Source organism: Ranitomeya imitator, chromosome 1, assembly GCF_032444005.1.
Source record: "Ranitomeya imitator isolate aRanImi1 chromosome 1, aRanImi1.pri, whole genome shotgun sequence".
Classification (NCBI taxonomy): domain Eukaryota; kingdom Metazoa; phylum Chordata; class Amphibia; order Anura; family Dendrobatidae; genus Ranitomeya; species Ranitomeya imitator.
In genome coordinates, this window is record NC_091282.1 from 333,498,991 (window position 1) to 333,516,381 (window position 17,391).

At 44.2% G+C, this 17,391-nt stretch overlaps 1 protein-coding gene across 2 annotated transcripts in view; it reads right to left on the minus strand.

Annotated features, from left to right (window-relative positions):
- TCHP (trichoplein keratin filament binding) overlaps window positions 1-17,391 on the minus strand; it is a 52,946-nt gene that overhangs the window by 7,012 nt on the left and 28,543 nt on the right. For both annotated transcript variants that reach the window (XM_069759320.1, XM_069759330.1), the window contains exons 10-12: window positions 9,581-9,662; window positions 7,685-7,870; window positions 4,959-5,102 (exon numbers count right to left, since the gene is read on the minus strand). In XM_069759320.1, coding sequence (XP_069615421.1) covers window positions 4,959-5,102; window positions 7,685-7,870; window positions 9,581-9,662 — 412 coding nt within the window. The remainder of the gene's footprint in view (window positions 1-4,958; window positions 5,103-7,684; window positions 7,871-9,580; window positions 9,663-17,391) is intronic.

The following is a 17,391-nucleotide window of genomic DNA, read 5'->3' on the forward strand; positions in this document are numbered from 1 at the left end:
ACATGACCAGCATCCCTGGTCTTAAAGGAGCATGACCAGCATACTTGTTCTTAAAGGCACATTACCAGCTTTGCTGGTCTTTAAGGCACTTGTTCCAACATTCCAGTATTCCTGGTCTTAAAGGCACGTGACCAGCATGCCCTGGTCTTATAGACTCGTGACCAGTATCCCCTGGTCTTAAATACACGTGTCCAGTATACCCTGGTCTTAAAGGCACATGACCAGTATGCCCTTGTCTTAAAGGCACGTGACCAGTATTTCCTGGTCTTAAATTCACATGACCAGTATGCCCTGGTCTTAAAGGCACGTGACCAGTATCCCCTGGTCTTAAACACTATAACCAGTATGCCCTGGTCTTAAAGGCACATGACTAGTATGTCCTGGTTTTTCAAGGCCATGACCAGTATGCCCTGGTCTTTAAGGCACGTGACCAGTATCCCCTGGTCTTAAACGCAATAACCAGTATGCCCTGGTCTTAAAGGCACATGACTAGTACGTCCTGGTTTTCAAGGCACATGACCAGTATGCCCTGGTCTTAAAGGCACGTGACCAGTATCCCCTGGTCTTAAACGCAATAACCAGTATGCCCTGGTCTTAAAGGCACATGACTAGTACGTCCTGGTTTTCAAGGCACATGACCAGTATGCCCTGGTCTTAAAGGCTCATGTCCAGTATGCCCTGGCTTTTAAAAGCACACGACCAGTATGCCCTGGTCCTTAAGGCACGTGACCATTATGCCCTGGACTTAAAGGCTCAGGACCAGTACGCCCTGGTCTTAAACGCAAATGACCAGCATACCCTGGTTTTAAGGGCACATGACCATTATCTCCTGGATTTCAGCATGCCCTGCTTTTAAAGGCACATGAACAGTATGTCATCTTACAAAAGGCACAAGACCAGTATTCCCTGGTCTTAAAGGCTCATGGCCAGTAACCCCTAGCCTTAAAGGCGCATGACCAGTATTTACTGGTCTTAAGGGCACATCATCTATCCTAAGCTGGTCACCCTAACTGAGCTCTGGAGCACTCACATGCTCCCTCTCCTACAATGGGAGCCGTCGGCTAGCAGGGGCCGCAAGTATTCTAGAAAAACGTACAGGTTCTAGAAAATCTCCATCAACATTTGACGGTGATGCACTGGAAGACCTCTAAGTAGGATACCATACCTGGTTGGAATTTTATGGGCGACGGGTCCCTGGCTCCGATTTCCCCCCACACCTTCAACAGACGAGCACACGGAGTGTCGCCTCCATGTATCTTCTTCTGCATCCAGGTCTATCGCCACAACCTGCCCTGTCCACTCGGAAACCTCAATTCTGGGGATGTGGCGTCCACATTTGTGGCGTCCCAACAGGGAGGTTTTTCCCCCCTTTGTATCAGATGCAAGAAAGTGGATGATTCCTCTCCACTTCCCTGTTAAGAAGATGGTGGATCGAGGTTTTTCCTTATTTTCTTCTCTGCACGACGATGGCAGAGACCTGCTGGTTACAGTCCCGCATTCTGTCACTTGGCAGACTCGCCGGGCAGAATTTCTTGCGGTATTCCTACCAGTATCCTGGCCGGTGTATCATCAATTAAGATTCCACAGACGGTCGGATAGCAAACTAGTTCGTTCCGTCTTGTGGTTTCGGGTTCAGCGCTCTACCCTTCCTTAGCCGCCACATGGGTTGCTTGACCAAAGGGAGAGAATGAAAGTCTCCGGGTCCCAGACCTTATCTACTTCGTTCCACAGTATAGCTGGCCAATCAAATCTTCTGAGCGGGAGACTAGCAAGGGATCGTATCTCTTCTTCAGGCTCAACCAGCAGTGGAAGCATTGGCCAGGACAGTCTAGATCTAAGGGATCTTGGTTCCAAAATGGAGGGAATGAAAAGTATCTCCATTCCTGGACCCCAAACTTCTAACAACCTTTGACAGGGCCCTTTCTTTTTTCGGATGGAGTTCCTCCGCTCAGCCACTTCTTCAACAGAGAAACGTGGTTGTTTTCTGGCATCCATCGTCATTCGGGATTCTTACCCTCACATACCTATTTCTCCTCTCTACTATAATCTCTTCGCCTTTCCATTCGCGAACAGTATTTTCACGACCTGGCCCTTCTGCCTGGCTACCACACCAGAGTGGTCGCAAGGGTCATGGCGGTTGTCATGTTCTTCTTGCACCTTAGAAGCATGGTCGTCCTGCCCTATTTGGTCGACTTTGTAGCCGCTCTCCTAGGACTACGCTGAGTCGTCCATATCACTTGCAATTACCTCTCTATTGGGCTAGCAGCTAAACTTAGACAAGTTTTTTTTTTTTTTTTTTCCTCATTCTCAGCCCAGCAGATCCTCTTTGAGGATGATCCTGCCCAAGAAGGATGGTTATTCTCTCTCGGGTCTAGGTCGTGGCCCTTCTACAGGGAGCTTGCGCACTCGATCTCTCATTCCCTCGGTTCTTTCAATTCGCTATGAGGGTTCTGAGGGAAAGGACATCTACGGAAGCAGTTTCCTTCGCTGCGCTCGTTTTCTGCAAGTCAATCAGGCTCTCAAAGGGTAGTCTCTGAGCTCCTTTCTCTTCCAGAGCCTTCTCCTGGCCCAAGGGCTATTGGGAGATACCATTGCCAGTTTTCTTCTCCCGATCATCTCTCTGTAGATCCGAACGGTACGGCTATTCCTTCAGCAGGCCCTCTGCCTTCTGGCGGGTCTTCAGTTGGATAATGCCTCGGCTGTGCCCCAAGTTAGCCATCTAGCAAGTACCCTCAGTCAAGCGCCATGGCTAAGGTACCTCGCACTCTCTGATGGGCCGAGTTCTATCTTCGGTGATCTCAACAGTACATTCGCTGGAGTAGAACACTGGGCGGCAGACATATTCAGCCGTCCGGGCTTTTCCTCAAGTGAGTGGGAACTTCACTCGGAAATCTTCCATCGGACCTGCCTTCACTGGAGTACTCCAGAGGTAGTTCGGATGGCGTCCAAACTGAACGCCAATGTACTCCAGTTCATGGTTTGGCCTCGCGATCCAAGACCATTGCAGTGCATGATCTATTCTTCCATGGTACCAATTTCCATAACCCCTCTTCCACTACGTCTGAATCCTTTTCGGAAGCGGGTTGGGCCCCAGTGATCCCGGGAGACCCGCACTGACCATGTCAGGTTTTTCTCTCGCTTGCGGTACTAGTATTTTTCCGGCTTATTGTCTCAAGCTGGAAATATGGTCTTTCTTGCAGGCCCCAACCTGTAGTTCTTCCCTACCGCGTACCGTTAAATCCGTGGGACCTTAATGGTCCTGGGCATCTTACAGTGGACTCCTTTTCTGATCCGGATAGACTTTTCTATCAGGGAGGGTCTCTCCCCTTCTTTCTCTGCGTTCTTGTCCTCCTGATGAGTCTTCAGATCTCGACGCTCTGTTCTTTATCTTTTTTCCTTATTACCTTCAAGGCAAGGTTGCCCTCTAGCCATCCCCTTCCCTCGTTGCCAAGGGGTATTATATCTCCACTGTTGCAGGGGCATCGTCCTCTCATCTCCTTCGGCTCTAGTCCACAAAGCGGAATGGGTTCTCCATAATCTGGAAGAAGCGAGTGCTCCGAGTGGGTACGTATCGAGGACGACGTCCTTCCAAAGGTTGGACATTTTACTCGGGTTTTTCGATGGTAAGTAGGCTTCCTGACGGTCGCAGGAAGGGTTTAGCCGTTTTTCTTCGGGCACGTTAGCCTGGTGGATTCTTTTCTCCATCCAGGAGTCCTTTCGCGCTAGATGCCAGCCTATCTCCCTGTCTGAGGGCTCTAGGCACCAGACGTCGGCAAGCACGACCGCAGGCTTGCGAATTCCTCCAGGCCGCATGCATTCTTGAAGCACTATAATTCACTCACTCCCACAGATGTGAGTCTGGGCAGGTGGACTTTGCAGGCCGCGGTGGCGCACTTGTAAGTAGCGGCTACACGGCCTGAAGTGATGTTGTCCCCACCCAGGGACTGCTTTGGGACGTCCCATGGTCTGTGTCCCCCAATGAGGCGAAGGAGAAATAGGGATTTTTGTGTACTCACCGTAAAATCCTTTTCTCCGAGCCATTCATTGGGGGACACAGCTCCCACCCTGTTATTAGCTTACGCTTTGTTTTTATCTTTTGATATGTTATACTCTTATATATAATGTGACATGCTTTATGCTTATATGTCGTTATTGATCTCCTACTGCTTTTGCACCGAACTGGTTAGCTGGGAGCCAGCAGGAGGGTGTATACTGCAGGGGAGGAGCTAACTTTTTCTTTGTATTACTTAGTGTCAGCCTCCTGGTGGCAGCAGCATACACCCATGGTCTGTGTCCACCAATGAATGGCTCGGAGAAAAGGATTTTACGGTGAGTACACAAAAATCCCTATTTTGTCAGTTTGATATCTTTTTGGTAACTCTACACGAAGTATAAACAATTCTTGGGAAAAACCACTTGAACTTGTGGACGATAGATCATTTTGCACAAGCAGCACAATTTACCCACACCTTTTGCTCTGCACATGCTTAAAGAGAGAGTCTGTCACCAGGTTTTTATTATTCTATATGAGCAGCATGCAGTAAGGTAAGAGATCCCGATTCCATCAATATGTCACTTAAGTTACTGCATGCTGCAGTTCTGATAAAATCACATTTTATCTGCTGCAGATCTCCAAAATACTGAGCTCTGTGTAACCCCACCACACCACACCACCGATTGGCAGCTTTCTGTGTACACTGTGCATAGGCAGAAAGCTGCCAATCAGCAGTGGGGGCGAGGTTGGATTACACGGTAGCAGGTTTACTAGTCCTTTAGTGATGATTTCCTGCAGATATCAAAACTACAGCAAGCAGCTCAGTAAGTCAAACATCGCTGGAATCAGAGTCTCTTTTCTCTGCATTAAATTAGGGGGTAGATTCCCTTTAATAAGATGAACAGGCTGCTCCTTCTAATAGTATCTAATAAAACTTGTGTGGTGTAGTTCCAGGATAACTTACCTTTTCCTGATAACCTCTCTGAGTCATGATTTGTGCCTCTTGTTCTTCCAAATAATTTTCTTCTTCCTGTGCCAATTTTCCCTCTCTTTCCTCCTCTTCCAGACGGAGCCCCGCCTCTCTTTCCTGCAAGCGCCGCTCGGAAATCTAGTAGATTAATGTTTTCGTATTAGTATAATGTACACCTATAACGCTGGCGAACAACTTTGAACAATTTTTGTTGAGTTTGATTTATCTGCCAATTTAGACTAAAATAGGCACGCTGATTTCTAAATAGGTTAATTTTGTTCTATCACGTCAGGTTCTCCCTCTACAAATTATGTTAATGCGATTACTCTAGCCTGGATCGAGTATAGCAGTAGCACGTTCCTATTGCCCGAGAGCGCATCGCCCTCGAGGTGGCAGAGGTGGAGGACTACCTTGGCGACCGGCAACAGGTTCTTATTTGTCTATGTTATTCACATGGGACAGTGTGCCGCTCTATATAGGGAAACGTATTCCGAAAGTCTGCATACAAGGGGATAGCAGAATGTTATTTTTTAATTTACACACTTATTATCCTATCTTTTGGATCATGTCGGTCTTTCCTATTTCTCATCCTAAGTGCCTAAACAGCCGTGATTCCTTTTGTTCTATCTGTGGCAGTTTCACCATTCCCAGTCATCAGCACATTTGTCAAGCAAACTTATTTTACATCCTTCAAAGTATAGAGAACAAATTTGCACAACAAGGAACAGATAAAACATTACTTAAACCAAAATAAGAGGGGAATGATCAGATGGTGAAAACGATCAGTGGTGGAAAATACCAGAAAGACCCTGATGAAGGGGTCAGATAGACCTTGAAACGTGTTGAATAAACCACATTCGAATCTGTAATATTGTGGCAGCGCGGACTTCATCCACAAACTATCCTGCACAACGTCTCTGAGAAGGTCGCGTGGGCAGCACGTGGATCTGCAGCAGCCAATACGCACATGCTTTTGCTTTACACCATCAGGTCAGCGTTCCCCTGTTAAAAGACTGCACTTAATCTGAGGATAAGACCCTATATGCGCTTTTTGGCTCCCTAATTTACTAGGACAGCGGAGCTTGTGAGAAGCAGTAGGTGGAAAGGAACTGGCTTCCAAGATCTGACCTCAAACCTGGCGATTGAAACATTGTACATAAGCCACTTGTTGACAGAAAGAACATTATATTCCCACCCCTGCACATGAAACTGCGTCTCATGAAGCAATTTGGTAAAGCTTTGCCAACTGAACGAGACTGTTTCAAGTATCTCATGTCGGCATTTCCTAGCCTGTCATTTGAAAAATAAAGGCTGGTGTGTTTGATGGTCTACAGATTCGACAGCTCATCAAAGATGAACATTTTATTGGGACAATATCAGAACTCCAAAAAAAATGCTTGGCTATCATTCAATGACCTTGTCAAGGACTTTCTTGGAAATACAGGAGCAAACAATCACACGGAAATGGTCCAAAATGCTTGGTTGACATGTGAGCATTTTCTGCATAGCCATCCCCAATATTGGAGGGACCGTATCACAGTGGATGGGATGTACATATGATGGCTGACTATTGTTGTTGGAGCATCAGGCAAAACTGTCCCCAAATTGAACACTATAAGCGTAAATGTTTACCTAGCATTACTGCTTACACACAATTTGACTTAAGGTACCGTCACACTAGACGATATCGCTAGCGATCCGTGACGTTGCAGCGTCCTCGCTAGCAATATCGTCCAGTGTGACAGGCAGCAGCGATCAGGCCCCTGCTGTGCTGTCGCTGGTCGGGGAAGAAAGTCCAGAACTTTATTTGGTCGCTGGACTCCCCGCAGACATCGCTGAATGCGATGTCTTCACTGGTAACCAGGGTAAACATCGGGTTACTAAGCGCAGGGCCGTGCTTAGTAACCCGATGTTTACCCTGGTTACCATCCTAAAAGTAAAAAAAACAAACACTACATACTTACCTACAGTCGTCTGTCCTCCAGCGCTGTGCTCTGCACTCCTCCTGCACTGTCTGTGTGAGCACAGCGGCCGGAAAGCAGAGCGGTGACGTCACCGCTCTGCTTTCCGGCTGACCGACGCTCACAGACAGTACAGGAGGAGTGCAGAGCACAGCGCTGGAGGACAGACTGCTGTAGGTAAGTATGTAGTGTTTGTTTTTTTTACTTTTAGGATGGTAACCAGGGTAAACATCGGGTTACTAAGCGCGGCCCTGCGCTTAGTTACCCGATGTTTACCCTGGTTACCGGCATCGTTGGTCGCTGGAGAGCCGTCTGTGTGACAGCTCTCCGGCGACCAAACAGCGACGCTGCAGCGATCCGGATCGTTGTCGGTATCGCTGCAGCGTCGCTAAGTGTGACGGTACCTTTAGAGTAACAATACATCCTTTGTCTTAACAAATAAACATTATATTTAGGTATTCTTTTGCATCATTTTCCATTGTATGTACATTTTGGATGGTTTTAGAGACAAAGGGAAGGTATCCTGTAGCTCAAAAAGTTGTGATCGAGAAAAACTGGGGTCACTTTTGGATTCAGAAGCCAAAATTTATTTTTTACTAAGCGTTAAATCTAACTCGACGAAAATTGTGTTCCCCAGTGTAGTATAAACCTCAGAAACCATGTAGAAAAGGACATTGTTTTTTTTTAATTACAGGTACACAAAGCCACAGATTCCCAATATTTATCTCTTCTAATGTATAGACTGACACATAACTGTACCTGTGTCTCCAGCTCCAGTCTTCGAGCTGTCTTCAGTTCTTCCTCCTCTTTTTTCTCTCTAGAAGTCAGTTGCTTTACCTCCTCAAGCTCTTGGATGAGCTGTTCGCGAGACTTTAGCGATTCCCTCTGTGCACGCTTATTTTGTTCTATTTTTTCCTGGATTTGTAGCTGTCTTCCTGTCAGCACCTGGATAAGGAGACCGTTTTACAAAGTATATTCGAATGATTCTAAATAGTGATGAGCGAGAATGCTCGGAAAAGGTGTTATACGAGCACGTTCGGGTCGTGCAACGTATGTCTCATGGCTGTTCGACAGCCACAACACATACAGGGATTGCCTAACAGACAGGAACAGTAAAATTCCAGATTGTAAGGTAGCAAAAATGGAAAATGCCTAGGGAGGGTGAATACTTTCGCAAGCCACTGTAAATGACTTAGGAGGGTTGATCCCACTGACAAGTGCCCTTTAATCTCCATTTCATAAATCAATAATGCATGTGAAAATCAGCAACTTATATCTGATATATATCTGATCAGAAAAATGTACTTCTTCCTCTGCCAGAACTGATCATCCATTTTCAAAGTTCTCAATTCACAGGTAAAATGTGTATTCAGAGAAGACAGACTGTCCCATTACTGAGGAGATGGCAGATACTACTCCTAGGCTGGTAGAGGAGCTAGAGATAGAGCTCGCCCTCCTGCCCACACCGCTACATAGATTCGTATCCACTGCCATCTCCTAACATCTTTACTATTGATTTATGAAAATGACGGTCATTCTATGAATCGTGTCTGGCTGCCCTAGTGGAGCAGCGGCTACAGTGAGAAAATGAAGTTATATTCTCGCTTCTAGTCACTGGCAGGGAACTACTACAGTCACCGCTCACTACACAGTGATCACAGCTGTAATTAGCCTCCGGCACAATGATTGACGGCCTCCTTTGCAGCGTGTGTATGTGATTTGCATACATGCGGTCAAGTGGCGACTACACATGCACAGCCTCGCTTAATACAAGCGAATTGAGCAAGGCTAGACAACTCTGGTTGGAATGTGGCGGGAAATATGCAAATCGCATACGTGCCGTCACATAACTGTCTGCTCCTGGTGCCAGGGAATCCTCACAGCACTCTGTGAGGGTATGTGTCCACGTTCAGGATTGCTTCAGGAGTTGGTCAGGATTTTATGCAGATAAAATCCTGACCAAATCTGCACCTGAGGTCACTGGCAGGTCACCTGCGCTGTCCTTGCGTTGTTTCTGCATTGTAAGGACATGCTGTATTCTTAAAAGACGCAAGTATGTGCGTTTTCGCAGGTCTGCCGCATGCGTTTTTTACTGCATAGTGGAGACGGGATTTCATTAAATCCCCTCCACTATGCTGTAACATCTGGACGCTGCATTTTTGACGCTGCGGCTCAACGCAGCGTCAAAAACGCAGCGTTTCCTGAACGTGGAAACATACCCTTAGGAATCGCAAGTCTGCAGTCGCATACAGTGTCTGTAGACATGCGCCCCATAGCGTGACAACCCCTTTAATTATCTCCGTGTAGTTGTGCTGTCAACAAGCCAACTACACAGGATTTCAAAGCTATTTACATAAATGTGAAGGTTTTCTCTAAAGACCATGTTCACATTGCAACAGATTTTCTACAGAGTGGTCAATAATCTGTGTGTTAATTGCGATTTAATGCACTGTACTGCACTTTATTCTGCTCCTTGTGAATATGGCCTTATGATCCTTTACGCTTGACCATAAATTATTGGAAGGTTTTACATAGCAAAAAGCATTAGGTGTATTACCAAGAAATATATGGCCAACTTTGACTGCCATTGGCTGTGCGGATATAAGATGAGAATGTAGCACAGAAAGTCGCCCACTAAGTACTGTGCACCATTACCTCTCTCATCAGGCGATTCCGTGCGTTCCTTTCTCTGTCCCATTCTGCCTCCCTTTTCTCCCACACCTGTTTGGCTTCTTCCCTAGTAAGTAAATAGTAATTACAGAAATTGCAGTTAATTCATGCTGCTTCCCTGGGTAAAGACTTAGCCTATGGTGTAGTCTTACAATCTTAAAGTCCGAAAGGTGGATCGACACTCCGTGTGAAGTGGTGCAAGGAAAATGCAATGTATAGGCTTTTAATCCAATAAACACATAAATCCATTTAGGATGCGTATCAGCCCAACATGTTGATGGAAAGCCTAGAATGGGCTGAAACGCGTCCTAATTGGATTTATGTGTTTACTGGATTAAAAGCCAGATTCATCAGTAAGTTGCAAGACCTCTATCCTTTATTTAGAAGTTATAAGTGTTATTTTTAACTGTTATTTGTTATTAGGCTCCCAACACTCTCCGAAAAGATATAATCTACGGTAAGATAAGTAACAGAAGTTTGGGTTTCAGGCGCCCGATCCTTTCATCCTTCAGGTACAGTAGATAAGATTTCATGGCCCATATATGAACCACAATGCGCGGTCTGGTGGTGGTTCTTCTGACCCAAACTTACAGCCACCTATGACCACCTATGTGTCTATGAAGCTGTCAGTGAGGGTCAAGAGACCTATGGTCAGTCTGGACATTGCAGTCCGTATATTGGCCAGGAAATATGCTTATGTGGACCCAGCATTATTCTGCTCTCACAATAGAGAACTACAGTACAATCACTATGTCACCTACCTCATGTGTAGGGAGGGCATTGCAGTAACTTAGGTATCCATGGTTACGGCCACTCATTTAGTGACATTAGTTAGTTTTTGGTGTTTATAACCACGGATACCTAATCTATTGCAATGCCCTGCACATGGGGTAAGCGACAAAGCAAATCAGAAGAACTATGCTACATCTCTAATTGGAGGTATTTGATAATATTATTATTATTACATCTATTACAAATTGGTATAGGATTTTGGAGATGGGAATACCCCTTTAAAGCTGCACTCGCTGATCTCGGATAGTGACACATACAATGTGTAGAGTATTAGTATGAAGGAAGGTGTGCGAACTGGAAAATTAAAACTGGTTAATCCGTCTCGGCTTTCAATAAACACTTTGGTTAGTCTACTAGATCACAAATAAATATGTCCCTAGGGACAAGTGTCTGTAAGACAACAAATCACCAAAGGTACTGGTAATAATGATCATTCCGGCTTGTCCTGTCACTGTCTGAGCAACGTACCAAATATCAGGCTGTCATCTCCATAGCCTGAATGTCAAGGCTATTCACATGGGTTAATCTCAGACACGTACATGCTATTAGAGCTATTATTATCTGTGAGTAGCTGCAGAAAGATTACTCTATAATTATGGGAAGTCGTCATCCCTGGCTGTTATAGACACATATGTGCACACTCCAATCATCTCCGCGAAGCAATGACAGGAGGGGAGATTACTTGATGACGTCACTGTAACCCTTAGCCTTGCAATACATGACCTGCACAGTGATCAGTAGCCAGCAGAGCATTCATTAGCCTGGTAAGGGCTCCTTCACATGATCAAATTTTCCGCACAAGTGCTGTCCGTGAAGAAAAACGGACCGATGTTATTAACGGGGCAGCGCAGATGAGAGTTTTTTCCATAAGAGAATCTGCGTGTGAATTGAAATTGCAGCGTGCACCAGTTTCTTCCCTAAATCGGACGAGACTCGCCCATTCAAGTGTAAAATCAGATGCCGTACGGAGCCACAGTATCACATCCAATTTTTATAGATATTTTGTACTTCTGTAATATATTAAACTGTATATGATTAGCAGCTGCTGCTGTAAAAAAAAATTGTATACAGATGACCAGTGAGAAAAATTGTCCCACTTCTCTCGATGATATTCTGAACAATTTTTTATACAGTTATTGTGAATCTAGCCTAATACAGAGCGAGCAAAAAAAACAAATAAATGCATCAACCTGTGACAATACAAATACAATAAATACTTCCAGTATAAAGAGCTGTAACATTTTTTCTCATTCAGATATTCAAGCAATTAATTAAAAAAACAGGAATAGACTCCGCACTATGGCTGATACTTAAATGTTTTTTAAAAAAAAAATGTTTTATTGATTTAGCTGACAGACTGGCACAGTATCTATTCATTCCTTCTCTTTCTCTAGGAGCGCCAGTGTATTTTTGAATTCTCAAATAATTAATTATTGCATCTTTTCTCGTGGTACATGGGCCCTAATTTTTAGGTTACGTTCTCTTTTATACATTTTTTTGTCAATATTTTATGATATTGGTGGGAACATAAAATGAAATGTGTGTGATTTTTTGTTTTTGTGACCACAAGGAACAAAAATACATTTTAAAATTTGTTCCCTTTTCCGCAAATTATTTTCATATATTGCAGACTTTTTTTTCATAAAGAGAGTGGGGCAAATAACAGGAATTTAGATTGACCTCTTCCTCTTTTTTTTTTTTTTCAATAATTGTGCTCTCTCCGTAAGGTCATAAAAGACCTTTGGGGGATATGTCAACATTTAACTAGTCGATGACAACATTTCATATCAATCCTGAGCAGGCACACTTTCAGATTTTACAGTACATCCGCATTTAACGTCTGTATAATTTTTTCTCATTATGATATTCAAATGATTTTTGCCCCTTTTTTTCACAATACTATATTTTTCAGACTATAAGACGTACTTGTTTCCTCCAAAATTTTGTAGAAAAGGGGGAGGGGGTGAGTCTCAGTCCAGATGTATCTTATCTTATAGTCTGGCTGTCAGGGGCAGAGCACCGGGTCACAGGAGCCAGTTATGGCTGCTGCAGTTAACACTGTGCCCGCTGCTAAAGAAAATTAATATTCACTGCTCCCCACGCCCATAATCCCACCTCTATGTGCCGAAGCCGGGCTGAGAGATGGGCAGGACATATGGGTGTGGAAAGCACACATTTTATAATAATATATTATATATATATATATATATATATATATAAATATATACATATATATACATATACACACACACACACACACAGACAGTACAGACCAATTTAAAGATTTTTCTGTATTTTCATGACTGAAAATTGGACATTCACACTGAAGGCGTCAAAACTATGAATTAACACATGTGGAATTATATACTTAACAAAAAAGTGTGAAACAACTGAAAATATGCCTTATATTCTAGGTTCTTCAAAGTAGCCACCTTTTGCTTTGATGACTGCTTTGCTCACTCTTGGCATTCTCTTGATGAGCTTCACGAGGTAGTCACTGGGAATGGCTTTCACTTCACAGGTGTGCCCTGTCAGGTTTAATAAGTGGGATTTCTTGCCTTATAAATGGGGTTGGGACCATCAGTTGTGTAGTGCAGAAGTCTGCTGGATACACAGCTGATAGTCCTACTGAATAGACTGTTAGAATTTGTATTATGGCAAGAAAAAAGCAGCTACAGTAAGTAAAGAAAAACGAGTGGCCATCATTAGTGACTTTCACTTTGGAACGCAGCCAGGCTCCACATCCCAGACTTCACTAAGCTCTCTCTGCCCTGCTGGCGACGTGAACCTCAAATCTCATTACAGTGGGATGCCATACCTCACATCCATATAGGAACTTATATACTAAAAACAGACATAACTTGAAAAAGGCATGATAAGCCGAACCGTTGTGTAAATAGTCTGTCAACCATTTTTTTGTTCATATTACTATCACCTGTGGCATCATATATGACAATCGATTGAGAATAAATTGATTATAATAAAAAAAATCTAATGAACTAATTTTTCTGAGTGCCGGAGTTCATCGAAAATTATATAACACAGACAGCCACGTAGTGTATAGCAGCCACGTAGTGTATAGCACAGCCACGTAGTATATAGCACAGCCACGTAGTATATAGCACAGCCCACGTAGTATATAGCACAGCCCACGTAGTATATAGCACAGCCCACGTAGTTTATAGCACCGCCCACGTAGTGTATAACACAGACACATAGTATATAGCAGTCACGTAGTATATAACACAGCCCACGTAGTATATAACACAGCCCACGTAGTATATAACACAGCCCACGTAGTATATAACACAGCCCACGTAGTATATAACACAGCCCACGTAGTATATAACACAGCCCACGTAGTATATAACACAGCCCACGTAGTATATAACACAGCCCACGTAGTATATAACACAGCCCACGTAGTATATAGCACAGCCCACGTAGTATATAGCACAGCCCACGTAGTATATAACACAGACACATAGTATATAACACAGCTCACGTAGTATATAACACAGCCCACGTAGTATATAACACAGCCCACGTAGTATATAACACAGCCCACGTAGTATATAACACAGACACATAGTATATAGCAGTCACGTAGTATATAACACAGCCCACGTAGTATATAACACAGCTCACGTAGTATATAACACAGCCCACGTAGTATATAACACAGCCCACGTAGTATATAACACAGCCCACGTAGTATATAACACAGCCCATGTAGTATATAGCACAGCCCACGTAGTATATAGCACAGCCCACGTAGTAAATAACACAGCCCACATAGTATACAGCAGTGTGGGAACCATATCCCTGTGAAAAAAAGAATTAAAATAAAAAATAGTTATATACTCCAAGCCCCGATGTGGCCGCCAGCTTCCGTTCCCAGTGATGCATTGCGAAATCACCCAGATGACGTAGCGGTCTCGCAAGACCGAAAATTATATAACACAGACAGCCACGTAGTGTATAGCAGCCACGTAGTGTATAGCACAGCCACGTAGTATATAGCACAGCCACGTAGTATATAGCACAGCCCACGTAGTATATAGCACAGCCCACGTAGTATATAGCACAGCCCACGTAGTTTATAGCACCGCCCACGTAGTGTATAACACAGACACATAGTATATAGCAGTCACGTAGTATATAACACAGCCCACGTAGTATATAACACAGCCCACGTAGTATATAACACAGCCCACGTAGTATATAACACAGCCCACGTAGTATATAACACAGCCCACGTAGTATATAACACAGCCCACGTAGTATATAACACAGCCCACGTAGTATATAACACAGCCCACGTAGTATATAACACAGCCCACGTAGTATATAGCACAGCCCACGTAGTATATAGCACAGCCCACGTAGTATATAACACAGACACATAGTATATAACACAGCTCACGTAGTATATAACACAGCCCACGTAGTATATAGCACAGCCCACGTAGTATATAGCACAGCCCACGTAGTATATAACACAGACACATAGTATATAGCAGTCACGTAGTATATAACACAGCCCACGTAGTATATAACACAGCTCACGTAGTATATAACACAGCCCACGTAGTATATAACACAGCCCACGTAGTATATAACACAGCCCACGTAGTATATAACACAGCCCATGTAGTATATAGCACAGCCCACGTAGTATATAGCACAGCCCACGTAGTATATAACACAGCCCACGTAGTATATAACACAGCCCACGTAGTATATAGCACAGCCCACGTAGTATATAGCACAGCCCACGTAGTAAATAACACAGCCCACATAGTATACAGCAGTGTGGGAACCATATCCCTGTGAAAAAAAGAATTAAAATAAAAAATAGTTATATACTCCAAGCCCCGATGTGGCCGCCAGCTTCCGTTCCCAGTGATGCATTGCGAAATCACCCAGATGACGTAGCGGTCTCGCAAGACCGCTAAGTCATCTGGGTAATTTCGCAATGCATCTCTGGGAACGGAAGCTGCCAGCCACATTGCGAGGAGCGGGAAAGCTGCGGAGGCGACGGAAGGTGAGAATAGCATGATTTTTTTTTTTTTAACATTGTATCTTTTTACTATTGATGCTGCATAGTCAGCATCAATAGTAAAAAGTTGGTCCGGGATGGGTCGACACACTGGCGCTGACTGGAGGGGAGTAGGGAGGGAGCAATGACTGGAGGAGAGTAGGGAGGGGCCAATTCACGGCCAGACTAAGCCTGTATCTGATTGGTCACGGCCTGCCGGCAGCGACCAATCAGCGACGCAGGATTTCCGTGACAGACAAACAGACGGAAGTGGACCTTAGACGATTATATAGATAGATATATATCAGGATGGGGGATATTAGTACAGAATTGGGGGACATTACCATTATAACAGTGCCAGCAGCAGATCCCTCTCCTCCCATAACAGTGCATCATGACCACATTTTTGGCTTTCATTTTTTACTCCTCGAAAACCTAGGTGTGTCTTATAGTCCGAAAAATAAGGTACACTAAATCCTTCTTTTTACTGATATCGGGGGAAATGTAACGAAAAATAGGAAACATAAATTTTTCACATTTTGTCTTTCTGGTCGTAAAAGGACGGCTAGAAAGGTTAAATTGTATATCCCTTTCCCTTGAAATTATTTCTATATATTGTACACATTCTTTGATGAGAAATGGGCTAACAGCAATTTAGACTTGCAGTGTCTTTTTTTAGAGTTTTATTTTATTTATCCTTTTTTTCTCTATTTTATTTTTGCTGTTTTTTTTTTCATGCACTTTAAACACTGTGCCCCTCCCCCTATGGCAATGGCAATAAACCATGGTTTTTCTTTAACCTGAATTCCCATGACAGCGTTTCCTATTTTCAAGACTGGGTAAAGGGTGAAAATGGTAATACATCTGACAGCCGTCTCTAGCAGTTGTAGGAACCTGGGCAGCTGCTCGACTATGCAGTGACGTTTGAGAAGGTCACTGCAATGTATAACGTAGATTCTCCGTAGACTTAGGCCATGTGCACACGTTGCAGTTTTTGCTGCGGATCCGCAGCGTTTTTGACGCTGCGGATCCGCAACAGTTTTCCATGCGGTGTACAGTACAATGTTAACCTATGGAAAACAAAAACCGCTGTGTACATACTGCGGAAAAAAACGCGCGGAAACGCTGTGGTTTATTTTCCGCAGCATGTCAATTCTTTGTGCGGAATCCGCAGCGGTTTGGCACCTGCTCCATATTAAAAATCCGCAGGTGTCTAAAACCGCACTGGAAACCGCACAAAAAACCGCGATAAATCCGCAGTACTTTTTGCACTGCGGATTTAATCAAATCCGCTGCGGAAAAATCCGCAATGGAATCCGCAAAGTGTGCACATAGCCTAATAGTTTATGGACACTCCAGAAATAGTTAAAAGGGTTGTGCAAAAATATGTATAACCTGTGCAAAGGATAGAAATATACAAGGGTATTACCGCAAATAAACAGTTCATGTAGCAGGGCACATAAGTCACTGCGAGCTCACCCGTACAGATCATTCTCCCCGAACAAACTTCATACACAGAAGAGGCCCGATCCCATCAGTCTCGGTATCCCCTTCACCCTGAGCGCCAGCAGCTTTCACACTGAACAGGCCGTAGATTCCACACAGTTCTCTGCAGCTCCAACACACAGACTGCTCATCTTTCCCAGGTAACCCCTGCAGTCTCCATTCAGAAAAAGACACCAGCACATCTCTTTCTCTCTGCCAGCTACAGCTCACATTTTGGCTGGACACTGACCAGCTTCCGCACACTCAACTCTGCTCCATCCAGCAGACTGACACCCCTTGTGAACACAGGCCCTGATTCTACGATCATAGGCCCCATACCATCATTAGGGGTCTGAGAGCTGGGACCCTCAATGACTCAGAAATATGGTGTCTTAAAGTCCCATGAGCAAATGGAGCAATAGTATGTACATGTCACCTCCTCTTCAGTCGTGGCCTATGGGAGTATTGGTCATGCATG